The following is a 21,305-nucleotide window of genomic DNA, read 5'->3' as shown; positions in this document are numbered from 1 at the left end:
GGTAGCAGGGGGCTAGGCCAAGGAGACGGGAATGAGCCAGGCAGATTAACATTCCACGCAAAGAAGGAAGAAAAGGGTGACAACCGGTGTAAGGCCTTGGTTAACAGACAGACTAGTTAGGATTTAAACGAATTATTTTACTGGCGTTGGGCCATGTAGACCGTAGGGAGAGATCTGGAAGTAAAGACTCAAGATGGGGCGGTGGGGGGAGGGGGGGGAGGTGTCATATTAAATGTAGGTGCTAAACTGCCACGTCTCAGTCTTCAAAGTTCTCCTAACAATTTGTTTCCAGGTAGTTTATCAGAGCAGACTCTGCGTTTGTCGGCACTTTTAATTGCCCCATTGTTTAATGTGGCAACCTGTGACCTTAACTGATTAATCTTCAGTCTTCTAATTAATGTTTGAAGGCTCTCTTCAGGTCTAAAAGGTCAAGGGCACGTTTCCTTAAGAATAGTTTGTCTTCTGCTTGGGTTTTCCTGGGCAAGCAGTACATCTGAGGTCTCAGTTTAGAGTGACCTCGTGATGGCTTCAAAAATATCCAGGAAAACAATTGGGCGTTAACAGATCCCTGCTCGCTCTTTCCCCAAACGCGCCCTCCTCTCATTAAGGTTAGTAATTGAGGGGTTGGTCGAGCCTGGAGACCGATTCCCAGCTCCCGAGAGCCCGAGCAGGGAGGGATCACCCCGCGGTCGGGAAGCCCCGGGGTGGGTGGCTGTCTGCTCGTCTCCTCAGAGTCGCCGACGTCGCCTCCCCTATCGGCGCCTGCATTATTTACAGGCTCTACGCGATGGCCCACCCCGCGGCGGCAGGGTTTCGGTGGCGTCTCCGCGGAGCGACGCGCGGAGCCACCGCAGCCCCGGGCCGGGGTGAACCTGCGGCCGCCGGGCGGCTCTGCGGCCCCTCCCACCCGCCGCGGCGCCGCCCCGGGCCGCCCCGGCCTCCCCACGCCCGCCGCGCCCGCCGCCTCCCGCGCGCCGCTCGGCCCGCACCGCCCTCGGCCGCTCCCTGGCCGCGCTCGCCCGGAGAGGAGTCGAGCGCCGAGCGCATCGACCGCTCGGCCCTCCGCGGCCGCCCGGCCCGCCTCATCGGCGAGCTCGGCGCTCGACTTCGCTAGGCGGCGGCCGCGGCGGCTGAGGCGGCTGAGGCGGCGGCGGCGGCTGCTCGGCCCGGACTCCCGGCCCCCGCCATTTCGGACTGGGAGCGAGCGGCGCGGCGCACGCACGGCCGGCGGCGGCGGGGGCCAGAGGCTCGGCGGCTCCCCGGGGCGGGACAGAGGTAGGGCGCGGGGCCGCCCCGGGAGGGCCCCTGCCCCGGGTCCCGACCCTCCTCGCCGGCGCCGGGCGGGGCCGGCGGCTCCTGAATGAATGCGGGGGCTCGGGAGGGGCGCGCGGGGGGCGCGGGGCCGCGGCGGCGCGGGCCCTGGGCGGTGCGGGGCCGGGAGGGGGAGGCGCGGGGCGGCCGCCGCTTCTGCTGCTTCCTGGACGGGGAACCCCTTCCTTCCTCCTCCCCGAGAGCCGCGCCGGAGGCGGCGGGGGCAGCTCGCGGGCCGGCGGGCGGCGGGGCCCGGGGTGCGCGCCCGGCCCCCCTCCCCCTGGCCGCCTCCCCGCGGCTCCCGCACCCCTCTCCCCTCCCCGCACGCGCCCGCCGCGGCTTCTGCCCTCCCTGCTGCATCCAGCATCTCCCGGACGGAGGTGGAAACTTCTCCCTGGAGCGCAGGCTGGATGCCCGGTGGTCCCCGGAGGGGGGCGGGAAGGGGAGCCCGCGTTCTGGGAGAGCGCGGGGCAGGGCCGCGGGACCCCCGGTTCGGGTTATTGTGATGGGGAGAAAAGGCATCGGCAGCCGAGTTCCCGGCTACTCCCCTCCCCCCAGGCCTGGGCTGTGACATTGCCGCGGCCACAAAGGAGGCGGCGGAGGTAGAGGTGGTGGTGGAAGAACAGGTGGCCACCACCCTTCCCGTCCTGGACGAGCCTGTGAGCCACCGCGGGCAGGAAAAAGTTAACCCCGGCAGGTCTGTTTTGCGTCCAGTGGAAAGACGCGCAGGGAACCCGCAGAGCAGAGGCAGGGCTCCTTCCTGGCTGGCCGACGGATGGAGGCGGCAGAGCCCGAAGGGGACTCGGGGTTTGATTTGCCTCTCCTTTTCTTTCACCCCTCTCCCGCCTCGCTGACCCTCGCTCTCCACATTTGTTGTCCGTCCCGAGTTACTGCAGTCCTTCGTTTAACCGCCCTCAAGATTCTTTTTAACCGACTTACAAGATGAGTTAATCGTCCTAAATCAGCCACTGCCTGAAACCTCCTAGGCATGTGCATGTTATAGCCGAGGTCCTCAGTTAGCCTTTTTAAATCTGGCTCTCCATCGTATATAGAAAGGTATTTCTAATTTCTACACACTTTATCTGTTACGTTCCTAAGAAGCGATAAGGGAAAAAGGTCTGTTCCTGCTCATCACAGAGTTCACCATATGTGCCTGGTGTCACTCTTAGGTGACCAATGCTGCCTTGAACCTGATGGACTATAGAAATCAAATATGGTTGATTTGTCAATACTGCCCTTTGAGGCTGTAGCCGCCGTAGGCATACTTGGTTTTAAGAGAACTGGTAGATGGTAATTCTGTTCTTTGACAAGTAAAAGTGATTTTTTTTTTCTTAACAAAATTGTTGCGTTCTAGTCCCAGTTTCACCCCTTGCTAGCTTATGGAACTATGGGTGAGGGGAGACCCTTCTGGTCTGTGATCTTCAATAAGATTCCTTTGAAACCCAAGTTTGCTATGTGGATTTATGTATTACTTGGTTTTTAAAATCTGATTTGAGGATGTTTTCCCCCAGAAATAACGACTGCATAAACAAGCAGACTGAAAGGAAGTTTCACACACTCATATACAACTACACCCTAATCCAATATCTGCCCACAGGCTAGCAAACTTTTTAGTCTTATCGATGACTGTACCCTCTTAAAAATTAAAGAAGGTCCCCAAAAGCTTTGAGTTGTGTGGGATGTATCTATCAGTATGTACCATATTAGAAATTAAAGCTGAGAATTTAAATTTAATTCATTTTAAAATAGAAGTAATAAACCCAGTACATGGTGACATAAATAATTACATTGTGATTTTCAAAACAAAAATTAATGAGAAGGGTGGCATTGTTTCACAGTTTTGCAAATCTCTTTAATGTGTAACTTCATAGAAGCCATCTGGACTTATTTCTGCTGCTGCATTAAGTCTCTTGTGATCACATGTCTGGAAAACTCTTCTGAATACTTGTGAAAGAATGAGAGTGAAAGGGTCAGTAGCGCCCTGGAATATTATGAAAATGGTTTTGGCCTCTCAGACTCCCCGAAAGTCCTGAGGGATTTCTGGACCACACATTGAGAAGTGCTCTTCTAGGCTCTCCAGACGGTTTGGGGACTGGGCCTAGAGGTGCATTTTGGTAGGACTCTTCTCATCTATCCCATAGCTGTGACTTTCACTCAGAATCAAAAGCGGGGGCAAACAGTTCATAGTGACTCCCAGGTGACACGAGACAAGTAGCAAGTAAGGGCAGGTGGAGCAGAGATGGGGGCCTGGAGTTGTACTATATGAGTCTCTGAAACAAGTTTTCTGTGCTATGGTGCTCTTTGTGAGGCAGTTCAGGAATAAGATATTTTGGCAAGCCAGATTATCTTTTCGTGCATGTGTGTACCATTTTGGCTAATTCTTGGTCTTCTGTTAAATTGGCTGCTGCAAGTCTGTAGTGTTTATCTACAATATATACATGAGTGTGAATTTGGAAGTACTTGCCTTTGTACTATTAATATTTGGAAGCACTATTTGCATTTACTGCCATTCATTTTATGTTCCTTTTTTGTAATAATACCAGAGATTTATTGGGGGAAAGAAGATAAAATTCAATATACTCATTTTACTTCTAAAGGTTTGAAACTGCTGACTAAAAGTTTTACCCTAGTATCAGTAGATTTAATTTTCTGTTTTTTGTTAAACCTTGTAAGTTGTCAGTATTTATTGCACCTTTTGGGAGAGGGTGTATGAGAAGCAGAGAGTAAAAGTCCCCTGGATTACTGAGAAATATTCACTCATATCTTTTTAAAATTACCCCGTATTAACATTGTTTACCTTTAGATTTATATAATTATCTTTCTTGTGCAAATGTGCTGCTTTTGGCACTAAGATTACAGATTGTGGTTGATGATCAGATCACCTCTTCTGAATAGTTAATCCAGTGTTAATAAAGGTTTTTACACTTTTATTTTCCCCAGCAGAAAATTTACACATTAAAATACCATCAAATATTGTCTGCTGTGTGTCTACATTTTATTTCCCCATTGTGTGTCCAGCTTTATTTAACACCCCCTCTTGCCCCTATCTGATTCTTGCTACTTACCCAGAACTACTCTGCTGATGCATTTTTTAAAGTTTTTCTATAGGTTTTGGCTCCAGTAACGACACTCTTAGTATAAATACTTCTAACTTTGAGAGGCCACAGTCGACTGCAAACTGTCCCGATAGGAGTGGAGATAGCTGTCAACAAGTTTTGTGTGGGTGTGTCTACACTCTACAGGGTGTAGAGCCCTGTGCAGGATACTTGTACTGAGTGAAGCCATGCTGTGTTCTTTTGAGAGCCATTAACTGCTACAGAACAGCAGACTGGCTGTGTGGATAGAATAATCTGAATATAAGATATGAGAACTATCTACTCTGAATGCATTTTGTTCACATGTTGATGGGTGGAGTTTGTCCATGAAGTGCAATTCATTATAATACATGTCTGTAATCAGCTGAGGTTTTTGCCATTTAATTTTGTAAAGCATTTGGAAATAATTTTCGATGTAAAGATGCCTTTGTGTTAAGTTAATCAGGGTTTGGCTTATATTAATCTTATGTGTGATAAATGTTCTAATTCAGCCATGTTTTCATTATTTTTATTATAAGGCCTGCTGAAAATGACTGAATATAAACTTGTGGTAGTTGGAGCTGGTGGCGTAGGCAAGAGTGCCTTGACGATACAGCTAATACAGAATCACTTTGTCGATGAATATGATCCTACGATAGAGGTAAATCTTGTTTAAATAGTATGTATATTGATTTGTGTTAGCCCACCCAGTGGATACAAAAAGGTCACGTTTGTGAGTACCCATTACAAGGCAGTGGTACTGAAAGTAATTTTATTAAGTAATCTGAATATACTTGGATTTCAAAGCTTTAATTCTGAGGTTATATGTAACCTTAGATATGGAGAGCTATACTTCTCTTGGGAAAATATCAAGGTCCATTGTGTGCACTCTATGTCAGAATTGGTGCATTTTGATTGGAAGTGTATTTCAGAGTTTTGAGAGGGTGTAAACATGAATTTGTGTCTTCAATGTGTACCTAAAAGCCACGTGTTCATGTGGTTGTTATCTGTGCGATTCTTGGTATTTTTATTTCATGTGTAGACATTAGAATTGAATTCTACTGGTGAAATGTAATCATTTGATGGGTGATTTTAACAAATAGGTATAATTAGTAGTATTTCCCCTCAAAATTTGCCTCGGAGAGAACATACAGTTAACTGATGCATTTTAAAAAGCTCATTCTTTGTTTAGAAGTGATATATAAGGGATATAATGGTGCCATTGCCAATCTACTTTTGCTTTGAAGTCCTTTTTTAATTCATTCAAAGAAATGTTAGGGTTTTCTTTATTAGAATTTGATTAAGGAATAAGCCTTGGGCGATTTATTAGTTTCTTTTTTAGTTACATCAAAACTTACCAGAGTAAAGGTGAAACAGCAAAAGGGAAGATACCTTGAGAGAGAAATCAGGTAATATTTCCTACTGCCTTATGGCAGCACTATATTCAAATCATTCCAAGTAGATAAGTATTTATTTGATCCCAAAGATGTACAGGAGGGGATGTTCCATAACTGTTCTTGTTAACTCATTTCCAGAAGGTAATTGTTAGGATATTTTATGCATAACCTGAACCTCTGTGTTAAGTTTAACATGGGTGGATAGCACTTCATTTCATATGTTGAGGTTATTTGTTAGCCTTCTTTTATTTTGGGTTAAGCAATCCCAGTTTCTAATGTTAGATCTGATTTACCAATTTTTTTTAATTAGTTATGAAAAATTTCTTAGAACTTTCTCTAAATCCAAAGTTGTGAAATCTAGAACAGGTCAGCATGCCCTATTAAGATACTGTGCTGTGTAATGTCTTAAAGACACACTTTGCGCTGAGGTGGAATCTGAGGGCATTATCGGCCTTGGGAAGACGTTTATGCAGTTTATAACTTTGAGGATTGATTAGATAACTGTTCATAAGGAAATGTCAGATATTTTTGGTGCTATGAAAAAATGGAGAAAGAACATCTATTTGCAAAATGGGATATAAACATAGAATCAATTTTTACTTGGCTTCCAAGTTTAAGAATTTACATTAGTAAAGGGGAGCATTCTAATTGAAGTAGACAGCCTATGTAACAGCCTCTGTATATTTACTTGACAAATCATTTCAGTGCTATACTAGGTTGTTGGGTTTTTTCCCCCTCCCCTTTGAGGTGGATTGAATAGTTTACACATTTCAATTTATACTCCCAAAGCCAACATTGGCATATTCTACTATTTAAATCAGATGTAAAAGAAGTTTTAATAGAATTCAGGTTAAGCATGGAAGCTTTCCTAGGATTTTAGAAATGATATTAGCAGAAGTACTCTCCATCTTCTCTGAAAATCTGAGAAATTCCAATATACTCTCTTTCCTATCAGAGATACTGAATGCTATATGATTATGGGATAAAATAAGTTGGGAAACCTTTTGGTCAAAATTGTTAAAGTTCAATATAAATCTTGAAGAAACAAAGCTAGTAGTTAATCCTTTATTTTGCGGTAAGATAGAAAACGTTTATAAACTCAAACCTATAACTCTGAGTATCATTCTGCCAAACCAGAACGCTTAACTCTGGGAAACATTGATTACCTTTGAACTTTGAGACTGACGTTACTGCACTAGTTTAATCACCTGGGAAAAGGCATCTGTGAGTGTCTCTTATCTTCCAAGTTACAGCGCGTCTCTGAAGGAACTGAAACACTAAGTTCTCATGTAATTCAATTACAAGAAAGACTAAAGAATTTAGTAGTTCATTTTAATAGATAATTAAATGAAAATGTTGGTTCACTGTTTTTGTAAAAAAGTTTAAAAAGGAGTATAGGGGATTTCACTGTTGCCGTTAGATTTTGATTGGTGAATAATGTGGGTCAGAGGCAAAGTGAGAGAGGACATAGACTTTGCACATTTGGAATTCTCATAGGTTTTCCTGCAATTAAAACAAATGGGAAGAAATGTTATTTTATTTTTTAAATCAAGTTATGCCATATTTTCTAATGGTTTAGAATGTGTGAAGGTTTATGTTGTGAGGTACAGAAGGACGGTGGTCATTACTTCTTTCATTTTCTGGATAAAAATGGTTTCTGAAAGGTTGCAACCCACCTAGATACTTAGCTAGTAAATGCTAGAAATGGAATCTTGGTCTTCTGAGACCAACTCAAGCAGAATTTCTACTGTACCCTTGTATATACCTCTTGAAAAGCGAAAAATGCACTGTGTTTTAAACTAAGAAAACATTTACTATTTGGAAACTAATTCACATTTATCAATATACCAAAATTTGAACTTAACCTACTATCTAATTCTACTGGCATCTTAATGGCCAAGATCAAAGCCTTAAATTAGAATGTATTACAAAGGCACTACACATAGATAGAGCATGTTATATTTAAGGCTGTGCACATGATAATTACCTTTACTTCTATTCTGAAAGATTTTATCCTTATTTTTTATAAAGTCCACCAAAGAATTCCAAATAGATCGTGACAGTAATGAAATACTTAAATTAGCATGGAAAGATTATTAAAAACTTTAAGCCAACCCCCAAATACAATATATGAGGCTAGAAATACATGCTTTTATAATTTAGAGATAAAATGTTATTGTCAAAACATGTTCTCTGAAGTATTTTTCCAAGGTAAAATTTGGTGGAAAAAGGAAAATCTTGCCTTAAAGCAAAACAGGTAGTTATAGATGTAAAGAGCAGAAGGATTAGTTGATCAATTAGCAAATATATGTTGACTCTTTACTAGATAAAATGTGCTAGCAAAATAAAATATGGCAACATAATTTTCCCTAGTCTCTAATTCAATTACATGTTCCTGCTTCTGTTAATGTGACATTTATAATTTAGACAATTATAATGCACCCCTCTTTGATGAAAGTTTCCTACTTAATAAAGAAGAATGAATTCATAATTGGATTGATTTGTTTCATCTTTAGTGGGCTGTACTCACCAAAAGATTTATCAGGTTCTCCCCCCTCCCACATTAATTACTGAATTTCTTTTACTCTCAGAATAAGATATTTAGATTATGGAGAAAAAATTTGTAATGTTAAGCCAAGCCAGTTTTGCGAAGTGCTGTAAGAAAGCCTCATATAATGTTGTAAACTGCTACTTTTTTAGTTTTATACTCATGTCTCAGTAGTTCTCAATGGGGAGTAGATACTTTTGCTCCTCAGGGGACATTCAACAATATCTGGAGATATTTTTGGTTGTTATAACTGGAGAGGGGATGCTGCTACTAGCATCTATAGGGGGTAGAGGCCAAGGATGCTGTGCCTTAAGCACAGTGTCTTTCTTACAGTATACAGGAGACCCCCCCACAACAAAGAATTATCTGGCCCAAAATATTAATAGTGCTGCAGTTGAAACCCTGATATGTGTTACATAAAGCTTTAAACGTCCCTAAAATTGTCAAATTTAAGTCCCTGATATAAGGTTTATGTTAGATTTCCTAACATAGCAAAGATTTAAACTGTAATTACCTTTTGTAAACTAATAATACATAACTTACTCCAGTGTCCTTTTCAAACATTCTGTTTTAAAATGAGCTACACATGGCATTCTTGTTCTCTTCAAGGCTGTAGCCAGCCTTCCCCCCTTTCAAGTGAGTGCCCTCTACTGGCCAACTTTTATAATAAATAACAAATCCTCAATTTGGATACTTTTCAAATTTAAACTGATATACGCTATTTATAAATATGTAAAATTTATTAAAATAGTTTATTTTATATAATTAATTTTTAAAAATATATATTATCACTTGAATTCTCAGCTACAATTAATGTAAAGATTACTGTTGACTAGTTAGGGCTAGTTTTAATTTTTAACTAAAAATACAGGTGAGTATATTTAAAACTAATTAGTTATCTAGGTGAAGTAAGTAAGAAAGGAGATACAGCACTGTAGGAGGAAATTGGATGTTTCCATTGTTACTAACACTGCTGGAGTTTACTTTGAGGGAATAAAACCTTATGGTGGCTCTAAATGTCTTTGCATGTGCCCAGGAGATAAGTTACAGAACACAAAGTTTGGTATTGTTACATGAAGTACTAGGAAGGGCCTATTCAAAAGTGGCAAATTATCAGAGTTCACATTTTATAGATTTTCATGGGGCTGTGGAGTAGTGGTAGAGCATCTGATTTTTAGAATTAACTAACACAAAATCTAGACACTGTGTTTAGGTTGACTTAAGAAAAGTAAATATTAATTTAAGAATATTAAGGGGAATGGATGTAGTGCAGTAGTTGAGCACCTGCTTCTCATGTAAAAGGTTCTGCGTTCAATCTCCAGTACCTCCTAAAAAAAAAAGAATATTAAGCATTTACTTAGATGTGGATATTAAAAATTATGTGACATATTTTATTCTACCTTGGATCCATGTTTTACTCTGTCCTGGTAACAGAAATAACTGGGGAAAAAATTTTGTTTGCTATTTCTAAAGATAATTGTATCAATGCAACTAATTCCTTCATTCAGTGCCTATTTTGTGCTGTGCAGTCTTCCAGGAGATGCATTGAGAGCAAAAAGGACTAGATCCCTGCCTTCATGAAGGGTATTGGTCTTAGATGTATTTTGAAGAGCAGTATTTCTAGGCTGTGCTCCTAATTAGAGATGACTTAAGTTAGAGGCTTTATACTTTTGGAGGGCATTAATATTCTTACATCTCTTGCCTTTTTTATCTCAGTGCCTAGTTTTATGGAATGGTTACATTACTGTGATCTTAATATAATAAAATTAATAAAAATGTGTGGTAGAAATGAAATATTCGGGAGGATTAAGGAGAGATGATTACTGCCTATCTGAGGTAATTTTCCAACTTTTTATTTTGAAAAATTTCAAACATAGAAAACTAGTAAACAATGGTACAATGAATACAGGTTACATTTAAACTAGATTCATTAGTTAACATTTTGCCATATTTACTTTTTGTCTATAAATGTGTTTATATTTTGTATATATTTTATATTCTCTAACATTCATAAATGTGTATTTATTTTTGCTATTATTTATTTATTCTATTTGAGAATAAATTGCACATGTCATGACTAAGACTGTGGCCTGCTGGCCAAATCTGACCTGCTGCCTGCTTTTGTAAATAACATTTTTGGAGCACAGCCGTGTTTACGTGTTTTTACATATTGTCTATGGCTGCTTGTGCACTATAATGGCCGAGATGAGTAGTTGCAACAGAGATTCTATGACTCGCAAACCCTAAAAGTATTTATTGTCTGGCCCTTACAGAAAAAATTTGCTGATCATATTCTAACAAGAATATTTCCTTGTATGAGCAAAATGTGATGATCAAATTTAGGATATTTAACATTGAGGCAATACTGTTACCTAATATATAGTCCATATTCAAATATTGTCAGTTGTTCCAATAATATTTTAGCAAGCCCTTTTTTTCCTGCTCCATAATAAAAAATGTGTCACAGTTGTCATTTCTTAAAATCTATTTTATTCTAGAATAGTTTCTCAGCCTTTGTTTTTTTCTGACAAAGGTTGTTTTTTTTTTTTTTTTAAGAATTCAAGCCAGTTTTTTAGAATCCTCCAGTTTAAATGTATCTGTTTCCTCATGTTCTGATTCAAGTTAAACAGTTTTGGCAGGAATACTACATAAAGGATATTGTATCTTTCTCAAAGTATCACACCAGAAAGCACGTGATACTGATTTTTTCCACTATTGATGATGTTATGTTGATTATTGATTATTTGGGTAAGGTGATATCTATTAGATTTCTTTTTGTAAAGATATCTTTAGTTCCTTTATAATTGAGATATTGTGAAACTATAATTATACTGTTCTCCAGTATACTTATACCCAGTGGGATTTAGCATCCACTGATAATTCTTTCCTGAATAAATTGCTGTCCTGGTGGATGCTAAATGGTTATGTTCTAAATCTGTCATTACATCTACATTTATCTTTGTAGTCTGCCTAAATAAGAGCTCTCTTTTCTCTTCCATGTTCCTTCACTTACTTGTTTAGTTTGTTTTATTTGTTATCAGCGTGGGCTCAGTAGATTCTTTTTTTATTTAATTTGTTAAAGTCTGTTACTATAATTAGTGATTTTGATGCTCAAATTTCCTTTTGATATGGCCCGTGGAATTCTTCTCAGGTTGGTTCCCATGTCCTTTTAAAGTGCTCCCATCTGTTCTTGAGCTCTTCCTTACTTTCTGGCACATCCACATGCTCCAAGTTCACTTGTTTTTTTTTTCTTGTCCCAGACCTCTTCACCTTCCTCCATGTCTCCCTCTTCTCATGGTGAAAACTCTGGTTTTATCCTGTATAGATTTTATTTTATTTATTTTTTATTTTTTTGCTTGTCTCCCTTTTTGTTGCATCACCTTGCTGAGTCAGCTTTTCATGGTGCTTGCGGGCTGGCAGCACTCCGCAGCATGCGGCGAACCTGCCTTTACCAGGAGGCCCTGGGATGTGAACTCAGGGCCTCCCATATGGTAGGTGGGAGCCCAACTAATTGAGCCACAGCCGCTTCCCTATCCTGTATAGATTTTAATGTTAAACCTTTGATAAGCTGTGAAATAAGAATAAATTTGTCATAAATCCTGGTTCTTGAGGTAGAGCAAATTAATTTACCATTAGGTTAGCTCCTTAATTGTGAAATTGGGATTAAGTATTTTTTTCTAATGAGGAAAGTAGGAATCCCTTTTTCAATTTCAAAGTATCCTTAAACCATTTACGGAACCATTTAGGAGAAGATTGAGTTATTTGGCTACAAAAATTTAAGACATTTAAGAATAATGGTAGGTAAATGAAAGCATTGGAAAACTACTTGCAACATATATCAGTAAGCTTTTTCATATATGAATTAGAAAAAGGCAGATATCCAAATAGGAAAAAAAGTAAAAAGAGCTAAGGATATAAATAGCCAACCTATCTACTAAGAAAAAAAATAGCAAATTACTTATAACGTATTTAAAAATATGCTTACCTCACTAATTATTTTTTTCCTTTCAGATTGGCTAAGATTAGAATAAAAACTTAGTGCTAGGAAGGTAATGGAGAGTTGTGCACTCTATACTGTGGTGGGAGTATAAATTCTTACAAACTTTACAGAGGTTAATTTGGCAATATGTCTCAAAATTTAAGCTGCATGTCCTTTGACCAAATAATTCCACTTCTAGGAATTTATCCCAGGAATTTAATTGGATATTGTTTTAAGATGTATATGCAGGAATGTTTATTTGCAATGTTGTTTATAAGTTTTTTAAAGATGAAAGCAATCTAAATGTCTGAATAGGGAATATGTGAAGTAAATTATGATATGTCTTTCCAAATTATATTATACTGATGTTGAAAAGGATGAGGTAGAACTATATTGGCATATGGATCACAGCACACTGTATAGAGTATGATTCCATTTATCCAAAAAAAAACAAATGTGTACATAAAATACAGTAGGACATATACCAAACCATTAATTACTCTCCCAGTCTCTGTAAAGTTTAGACACAGAGATTAGCTTAATCTTAATGTTTAGGTTTTTGTTTTTTTTTTTAAATGAACATATACTGTTAGGGGTGAGGGGAAGAATTACTCATTCTGGGGGAAGAAAAAGTCACTAAAATGTTAGGTCGCTTCATTACTTTCTTCCCTCTTTTTAAAGCCTCAATAGATAGGATAACACAGATGTACTCTTGGGTTCAGGAAATTGGTATCAAGGCCAAATAATAATAACTGAGAGGTATATAATTAAAAACATGAAAATTATATTGGTATTTGTAATTATTAAGATCAGATCCACACTCCATCCAGCCCCACATCGTGACCTTGACATCAAGCAGTATTTTTATGGGAGAATGCCACTTGACTTCAATAGGTTACAGATGTATGCTTGTAATATCCTTATTTTCAGAATCTATTGTGTAAATTTTCCTTGATGTTATTCAGATTTTTTTACTCTTTTGGGAGTACACATTTTATTCTCTCTAGTCCTAAATTAAGATTCAACGTTCTCATAATTCCTAGTATCTAGCATTTGGTAATGAAGTCTTTGTTCTCTTTATCCTTACTTTTAATGAATGCCTTAATTTTTAACTGAAAATTCTGTCACGAGAACAAGCTCTTTAAAATCCTTGGTTACTAATCAAAGTAGAAATCCTTTATAACCCTAAACTTGCCTTAATTTTAGCTCTCAGTCCCTTTAGCCTGTTAAGCGCCAATATATTTATGTTTAAATATATCTACCAGTTTTGCAAAAGGTAGTCCAAGTCGGGATGCTCAAAGATTCTATAAGGACAGGACACTGTTTCTGTATAGTTCCTAATAGCCAGTAGCCTGTTCCCTACTTTTTTGACCTATAATGGCATTTACAAAGTAATATATAAAGTAATGGTTAACTTTTTTATAGCCACTCTCAATTTATAAAAGAATTTTCATGATCTTTATTCCTCACTGACATATCTGGTCTTATATGTTATTCACTTTTTAAAATATATATACATTTTTATTTTTATTTTTTTAAAAGATACGTAGATTACATAAGTGTTTCATAAAAATATAGGGGATTCCCATGTGCCCCGCTCCCTACCCCTGCCACATTTTCCCACATTAAGAAGATCCTTCATTAGTGTGGTAACATTTATTAAAATTGATGAACACATTTGGAACATTGCCACTAAGTGATGATTAATGTTTACATTGTAGTTTACACTCTCTCCTGCACATTTTTGTAAGTAATAACAAGATATATAATGACCTGTATCTATCATTGCAGTATCATTTAAGACAATTCCCAAGTCCCAAAAATGTCCCCAAATTACACCTATTTTTCCCTCTCCCTTTCCTCAGAACTTTCAGTGGCCATTGCCTCCACATCAATGATAAAAGTTCTTCCATTGCTAGAATCACAGTAAGTCTATTGTAGAATAACAGTAAGTCTACTCTAGTCCATCGTTCATTCCCCATTCCTGAGGATTCTGAGATGTATAAGCTTAGAGTAAATGAGAGATTAATTGGTTTGCCCAAGCCCGCAATACAAATAAGTGTAGTGCTCTGGTTGCCCATAGAGTGAAGATTTCTGAGTCCATCTTTATCTGGCCTAGACTTTTGTCCTGAATAACAAATCTGTATATTTGATCATCCCCACCACGATAACTTACAGATATACTGAATTCAACATACCTAAACTTGAATTAATCTTTTCCTCCACCCTTCACTCCCTTCTTTCTCCTTCTGTTCTCATCTCTAACCAAATAGCTCTGCAAATTTTTTTTTTCATTTTAAAAAGTTTATTGAAGTATATCATTCATACATGAATATACATAAATAAGTATATAGTAAAAGTTGTGAATTTACAAACATGCATAACATCATATCGGGCTCCTATACATCACTCTACCCACAAATACCTTGCATTGTTATGAAACACTTATAAGAAATTATGAAAGAGAATTGTCAAAGTATGACTACTGGCTATAGATTTGTTGTATTTTCCCCCAACCAGCCTTATTATTTTTGTTGTTATTGTTCATAAACCATATAATTTATCTAAAGTATACCAACATTGGCATTTGGTATAATCATCAAGTTGTGTATTCATCACATCAATCACTGTATCACTATTAGAGCATTTTCAATACTCCAACAGAAAAAAAGGAAACGTTTACAAACAACTTTTTACTAATTCTGCATTGGTGATTCTGTTTCCATTCTCTAACCACTATTTATTCTCTGAAGACTTATATTCCAGCTGTTAACTTCATGAGTTTGCTCATTATATTTAGTTTATAATAGTGAAATCATAAAGTATTTGTCCTTTCGTGCCTGGCTTTCTTCACCCAACACAATATCCTCCAGGTTCATCCATGTTGCCATAGGTTTCATGACTTCATTTTGTCTTATTGCTAAATAATATCCCATCGTGTATTATGTACCAGTTTGTTTATCCATTTGTCAGTTGATGGACACCTGGGTTGTTTCCATTTTTTGACAGTTGTGAATAATGTTACTGTGAACATCAGTGTGCAGATGTCTGTTTGTGTCACTGCTGTCAGATCTTCTGGGTACATACTTAGAAGCATAGCAGTATTTTCAGGTCACATGGTGGGTCTATATCTAACTTCCTTAAGAACTGCCAAACAAGACTTCCACAGTAGCTGTACCATTTTCCATTCCCACCAACAGTGAATAAACATTCCTGTCTCTACATCCTCTCCAGTACTTAGAGTTTTCTGTTTTGTTAATAGTGGCCATTCTGGTAGGTGTGAAATGATATCTTATTGTACCTTTGATTTGCATTTCCCTGATTACTAGTGATGTTGAACATTTTTTCATGTGTTTTTTCACCGTTTATATTTCTTCTTTAGAAAATGTCTGTTCAGGTCTTTTCCCCATTTTTTAATTGGGTCATTTGTCTTTTTCTTGTTAACTTGTAGGATCTCTTTATATATCATGAATATTAGACCCTTATCAGACATGATTTCCAAATATTTTCTCCCATTGACAGGGCTACCTTTTTGCCCTCTTCACAAAGTCCTTTGAGATGCATAAGTCTTTAATTTGACAAGGTCCCATTTATCTGTTTATCTATTTTTGTTGCTCATGTTTTGGGTGTAAGGTTTAAGGGACCCCCACCTACTGCTAGGTTTTATAGATGTTTCCCTATATTATCTTATAGTAATTTTATGGTCCTGGCTTTTATGTTTAGGCCTTTGATACATTTAGAGTTGATTCTTCTATAGGGAATGAGATAGGGGTCCTCTTTCATTCTTTTGGTTATGGATATCCAGTTCTTCCAGCACCATTTGTTGGAGAGACTGTTCCTGTCCCAGAAAAGTAGACATCATAGCCTTATCAAAAATCAGTTGACCATAGAGATGAGGATCTCTTTCTGAACTCTCAATTTGATTTCATTCATCAGTGTGTCTATCTTTGTGCTAATGACATGCTGTTTTGACCAATGTACCTTTATAAGACACTTCAAGGTCAGGAAGTTTGAGTCTTCCAACTTCACTCTTCTTTTTTTGGGATTTTTTTGTGTGGCTATTTGGTACCCCTTTCTTTTCCAAATAAATTTGGTAATTGGCTTTTCTATTTCTGTAAAGTGGGCTGTTGGAATTTTGATTAATATTCCATAAAATCTATAGATCAATTTGGGTAGAATCGAAATCTTCATGATGTTTGGTCTTCCAGTCCATGAACATGAATGTTCTTCAATTTGTTTAGGTCTTTTTCAATTTCTTTTAGTAGTGTTTTTATAGTGTTCTGAATATAGATCCTTTACATTCCAGATTATATTAATTACTACATATATGAGTCCTTTCGTTACCATTTTTTCTTGATTTTTTCAGTTTGCTCATTGTTAGTGTAGAGAAACACTACTGATTTTTGCTTGTTGATCTTACATTCTGCCACTTTGCTGAACCCACTTATTAGCTTTTATAGTTTTGTTGTAGATACTTCAGGATTTTCTAAATATGGGATTATGTCATCTGCAAATAGTGAGTTTTACTTCCTCTTTTCTGATTTGGATGCCTTTTATTTCTTTTTCTTGCTTAATGGCTCTAGCTAGGACTTCTAGCACAATGTCGAATAACAGTGGTAACAGGTAGGCATCCTTGTCTTGTTCCTGATCTTAGAGGGAAGGCTTTCAACCTCTCTCCATTAAGTACACAGTTGGCTGTGGGATTTTCATGCATGCTCTTTATTATATTGAGGACCTTTTCCTTCTCTACTTATATTTTGAAGTGTTTTTATCAGGATAGGATGCTAGATTTTATCAAATGCCTTTTCTGTATCAGTTGGGATGATCATGTGTTTTTTTTCCCCTTTGGTTTGTTAATATGTTGTATTACGTTAATTGATTTTCTTATGTTGAACCACCCTTGTTTACCAGGAATAATTCCCACTTGATTATGATGTATAATTCTTTTTATATGCTCCTGGATTCGATTTGCAAGTATTTTGTTGAGAATTTTTGCATCTTTTAGTATCTTTATCTGGATTTGCTATTAGGGTGATGTTGGCGTCATAAAATGTGTTGGGTAATTTTCCCTCCTTTTCAATTTTTGGAGGAGTTTAAACAGGATTGGTATTAATTCTTCTCAGAATGTTTGGTAGAATTCACCTGTGAAACTATCTGGTTCTGGGTTTTTTTTTTCTTGGAATATTTTGATGACGGATTCATTCTCTTGTGATTGGTTTGTTGAGTTTGCTGTATTTCTTGTAGAGTCAGTGTGTATTGTGCATTTCTAGGAATTTTTCCATTTCATCTAGATTATCTAATTTGTTGGCATACAGTTTCTTATAATATCCTCTTACAATCCTTTCTATTTCTGTGGGTTCAGTTATAATGACCCCCTTTCATTCCTGCTTTTATTTATTTGTCTCTTCTCTTTTTTCCTTTGCTAGTCTTGCTAAGGGTTTGTTGATTTTCATTTTTTCAAAAACAAGCTTTTGGTTTTGTTGATTTCTCTATCTTTTTTTTTTTTTCTCTCTCTCTCTCTCTCTCTCTGTTTCATTTATTTTTGCTCCAATCTTTGATATTTCTTTCTTTCTACTTGCTTTGGGATTGGTTTCCTTTTCTTTTTCTAGTTCCTATAATTATTCAGTTAGATCTTTGATTTTAGCTCTTCTTTTTTAATATAGATATTTAGAGCTATAAATTTTTATCTCAAGACATCTCTTAATTTCTCTGGCAATTTCTTCTCTGACCCACTGATTGTTTAGGGGTTTGTTGTTTAGCCTCTGTATTGGCAGATGTTCCCCTTTCCCACCTGTTATTGATACCCATCTTCATTCCATTATGATCAGAGAAGGTGCTTTGTATAATTTCAGTCTTCTTGAATTTATTGAGAGCGTGTTGTGGCCCAACATGTGGTCTATCGCAGAGAAAGACCCATGAGCACTTAAGAAAAATGTTTAACCTTCTGATTTGGGGTGCAGTGTTCTGTATATGTCTGTCAGGTCCAGCTTATTTACGTATCGTTCAAGTTGTCTTTTTCCTTGTTGGTCTTCTGTCTAGTTGTTCTATCTATTGATGTGAGTGGCATGTTGAAATCTCCAGTTATTATTGTAGAAACTTCTGTTTCTTCTTTCAGTTCTGCCAGAGTTTGCCTTGTGTATTTTGGGGCACCCTGGCTAGGTGCATAGATGTTTATGACGGTTATTTCATCTTGGTGAATTGTCCCTTTTATTAATATATAATGGCCTTCTGCATCTCTTAGAACTTTTTTTGCATTTAAAGTCTGTTTTATCTGACACCAAGATAGGTACCTCTGCTCTCTTTTTGTTATTGTTTGCATGAAATACATTCTTGGGTGTAAGGTGGGTATCCTGAAGACAGCATATGGATGGCCTGTGTTTTCTTATTCATTCTATCAGCCTATGTCTTTTGATTGGGGATTTTAATCCATTTAACATTCAGTGTTATAGTAAATGCTTTACTTACTTCAGCCATTTTATTTTTCGACTTTCATGTGCCATTTCTTATTTTTGCCCACCTTTTTACACTGTTTACCCTTTCTGATAGTCTTTACTTCTACACTCTCTTCCAGGCCTCTCTTCTCTTTTCTGCTTGCAGAACTTCCTTTAGTGTTTCCTGCAGATCTGGATTCTTGTTTATGAACTCTCTTAGTTTCTGTTTTTCTGTGAATATTTTAAACTCACAGTCATATTTGAAGGACAGTTTTGCCGAATTCTTTGCTGGCAGTTTTTCACTTTCAGTACCTGATTATACCATACCACGGCTTTCCTGCCTCCATGGTTTTTGAAAATATTCTTGCCTGTATGATGTTAATGCATGTTCTGTAAGTTCACAACTTTTACTATAAATGTATTGTTCATGTTTGTTCATTTATGAATGATCTACTTCAATAAATTGTTTTTAAAGTGAAAAAAAAGAAAATTCTTGGCTGGCAGTTTTTCTCTTTCAATACTGTAATTATGTCATACCACTGCTTTCTTGCCTCCATGGTTTTTGAAGAGAAATCCTCATCAAGTCTTATTGGATGTCCCTTGTATGTGATGTTTCTCTTTTCCCTTGCTCCTTTCAGAATTTTCTCTTCATCTTTGGCATTCTGCATATTTGTATCTGTATCTTGGGGTAGGTTTATTTGGATTCGTTCTAATTGGAATATTCTGTGCTTCCTGGACATGTAGATTCATGTCTTTCATGAGAGTTGGGGAAATTTTTAGCCATTATTTCCTCAAATACTCTTTCTGCACCTATTCTCTTCTCTTCTTCCTCTGGACATCCCATGACATGTATGTTGATGCATTTCGTGTTATCTTTCAACTCCCTGCTCATTTTTTTTCCCACTCTTTTCTCTCTCTGTTCTTCATTCTCTTCAACTTCAGTTATTCTTTCCTCTACACCAGATTCTTTATTCCATGATTTCAAATTTACTGTTGTGTGCCTCTATTTTATTTTTTAATCTCACTTATTGTGTCTTTCATTCCCATAAGCTCTATTATTTTCAATCCATGATTTCACATTTTTTTTTGTGCTCACTTGTGTCCTTTTTTTTTCTTTCTTTTCCCTAGTGTCGTCTTCGTGTCTTTTATCTCTTTAGCCATGTTATCCTTTCATCTCCATGACCTGATTTAGGAGATTTGTATGAACTTCACTGATGAGCTGTTTGAAGTCCTGTGTCTCATCTGGAGCTTTGATTTGTCCATTTGCCTGAGTCGTATCTTCCTTTTTCTTAGTATGGCTTGTAATTTTTGCTGATGTTTAGGCATCTGATTCTGATGCTGAGTTTACTCTGAAGTTCAGTTTCTCTCTCTTGCCTGGGGATTTACTGTTAAGTAGCTGTGTGCTATCATTGTTCTTTGACTCTTAGTTCAACTTGTTCTAGATATTTAGGATTTCCTCTGTTTAACTGCTCAAACCAGGGCTAAGGACCCAGGAATGGGGTGCAGGCCAGTTTCCAAGGGCCTTGGAGAGGATGTCAGTAAAGGCATCTGCTTGCCTCATTTATTTATTTATTATTTTTCCCTTTTCATGTACCTTTCTGGCATGGCCAGCAGATGGTATTCTTTGGCAGACTTCTTAGCTCAGACCCCAGGTGTTGGGGGGAATGCATTCAGTGTAACTCTAAGGGTGGAAGCAGTGTACAGAAGCAGTGTCCTCAGGGCTGGCCACAAGAACTTTATCAGAGGCTGTTCTCCTTTTGCAGGCAACACCCTCCCTCCTCCTGCCTCCTCAGCAACCAGCCTGGAGCAGTAGGGAGGGTGGTTGAGAAGATAAATGATCTTTAGCTCCCTGCAGGGTCTCAGTGCAAGCAGTGTCCCAGCCTCCCTGGTCTGGAAGTATGTGACCTTCCAACCAGCAGGCCAAGTTCATAGCAGACCAAGTTTGCTGGCCAAAATCTGAATTTGCTGTAGGCTGTGTCCCTCCCTCTCCCCTTTCTTGGGGAAGAGGACCCCTGCAAGCCCCATAGTCTGCAGGCTGCTGTTTGCTCTGAAGGAGGGGGAAAGGGCGCTAGCTGCTGCTTCTGCAGCTCTGCGCATGGGATTTTTCAGCCAGCTGAGACTCCTTTCCTTGGCCCCCTCTCTTCTCGGTGGTGTCTCAACTTCTCCTGGTGTCCTGAGCTCCAGAGCAGCCCCCCAGACAGTCTCCACTTGTCCTCTAGCTGTTTTTTCTGGGAGAGAAGTGATCCCCCTGTCTTTCTAATCCTCCATCGTTCTGGAAGCTACCAAATTATTTTTTTACTGATGTAGTTTGCATAGCATAAAATTCATGTTTTAAAGTGTACAGTTCAGTGATTTCTAGTAGTCTCAAGGTTGTACAATCATCACCACTAATACTAGAATACTTTTGTACCTTGAAAAGAAACCCCATACCCATTAGCATTCACTCCCCAATTACCTTGCCCCAGCCCCTGGCAGCCACTCATCTACTTTCTGTCTGTGGACTTGCTGGTTCTGAACATTTCATATAAAGGAAATGATGCATTGTTTGTGGCTTTTTGAGCCGGA

General features: G+C 38.5%; 1 protein-coding gene across 4 annotated transcripts in view; it reads left to right on the top strand.

Moving 5' to 3' along the window:
* Positions 1-384: 384 nt before the first annotated feature.
* The window catches only part of KRAS (KRAS proto-oncogene, GTPase), a 49,104-nt gene continuing 28,183 nt past the window's right edge, over positions 385-21,305 (top strand). For 2 of the 4 annotated variants that reach the window (XM_058282914.2, XM_058282913.2), the window contains exons 1-2: positions 1,123-1,275; positions 4,925-5,046. In XM_058282914.2, coding sequence (XP_058138897.1) covers positions 4,936-5,046 — 111 coding nt within the window. In that variant the 5' untranslated portion in view covers positions 1,123-1,275; positions 4,925-4,935. Of the gene's footprint in view, positions 609-950; positions 1,276-4,924; positions 5,047-21,305 lie in introns of those variants that run through there. The other 2 variants (XM_071210216.1, XM_058282915.2) reach the window with 2 other exon arrangements.

The sequence above is a fragment of the Dasypus novemcinctus genome, chromosome 20 (genome assembly GCF_030445035.2).
Source record: "Dasypus novemcinctus isolate mDasNov1 chromosome 20, mDasNov1.1.hap2, whole genome shotgun sequence".
Taxonomy (NCBI): domain Eukaryota; kingdom Metazoa; phylum Chordata; class Mammalia; order Cingulata; family Dasypodidae; genus Dasypus; species Dasypus novemcinctus.
The sequence above is the reverse complement of the archived record's forward strand: the minus strand, read 5'-3'. Positions and strand labels throughout refer to the sequence as shown.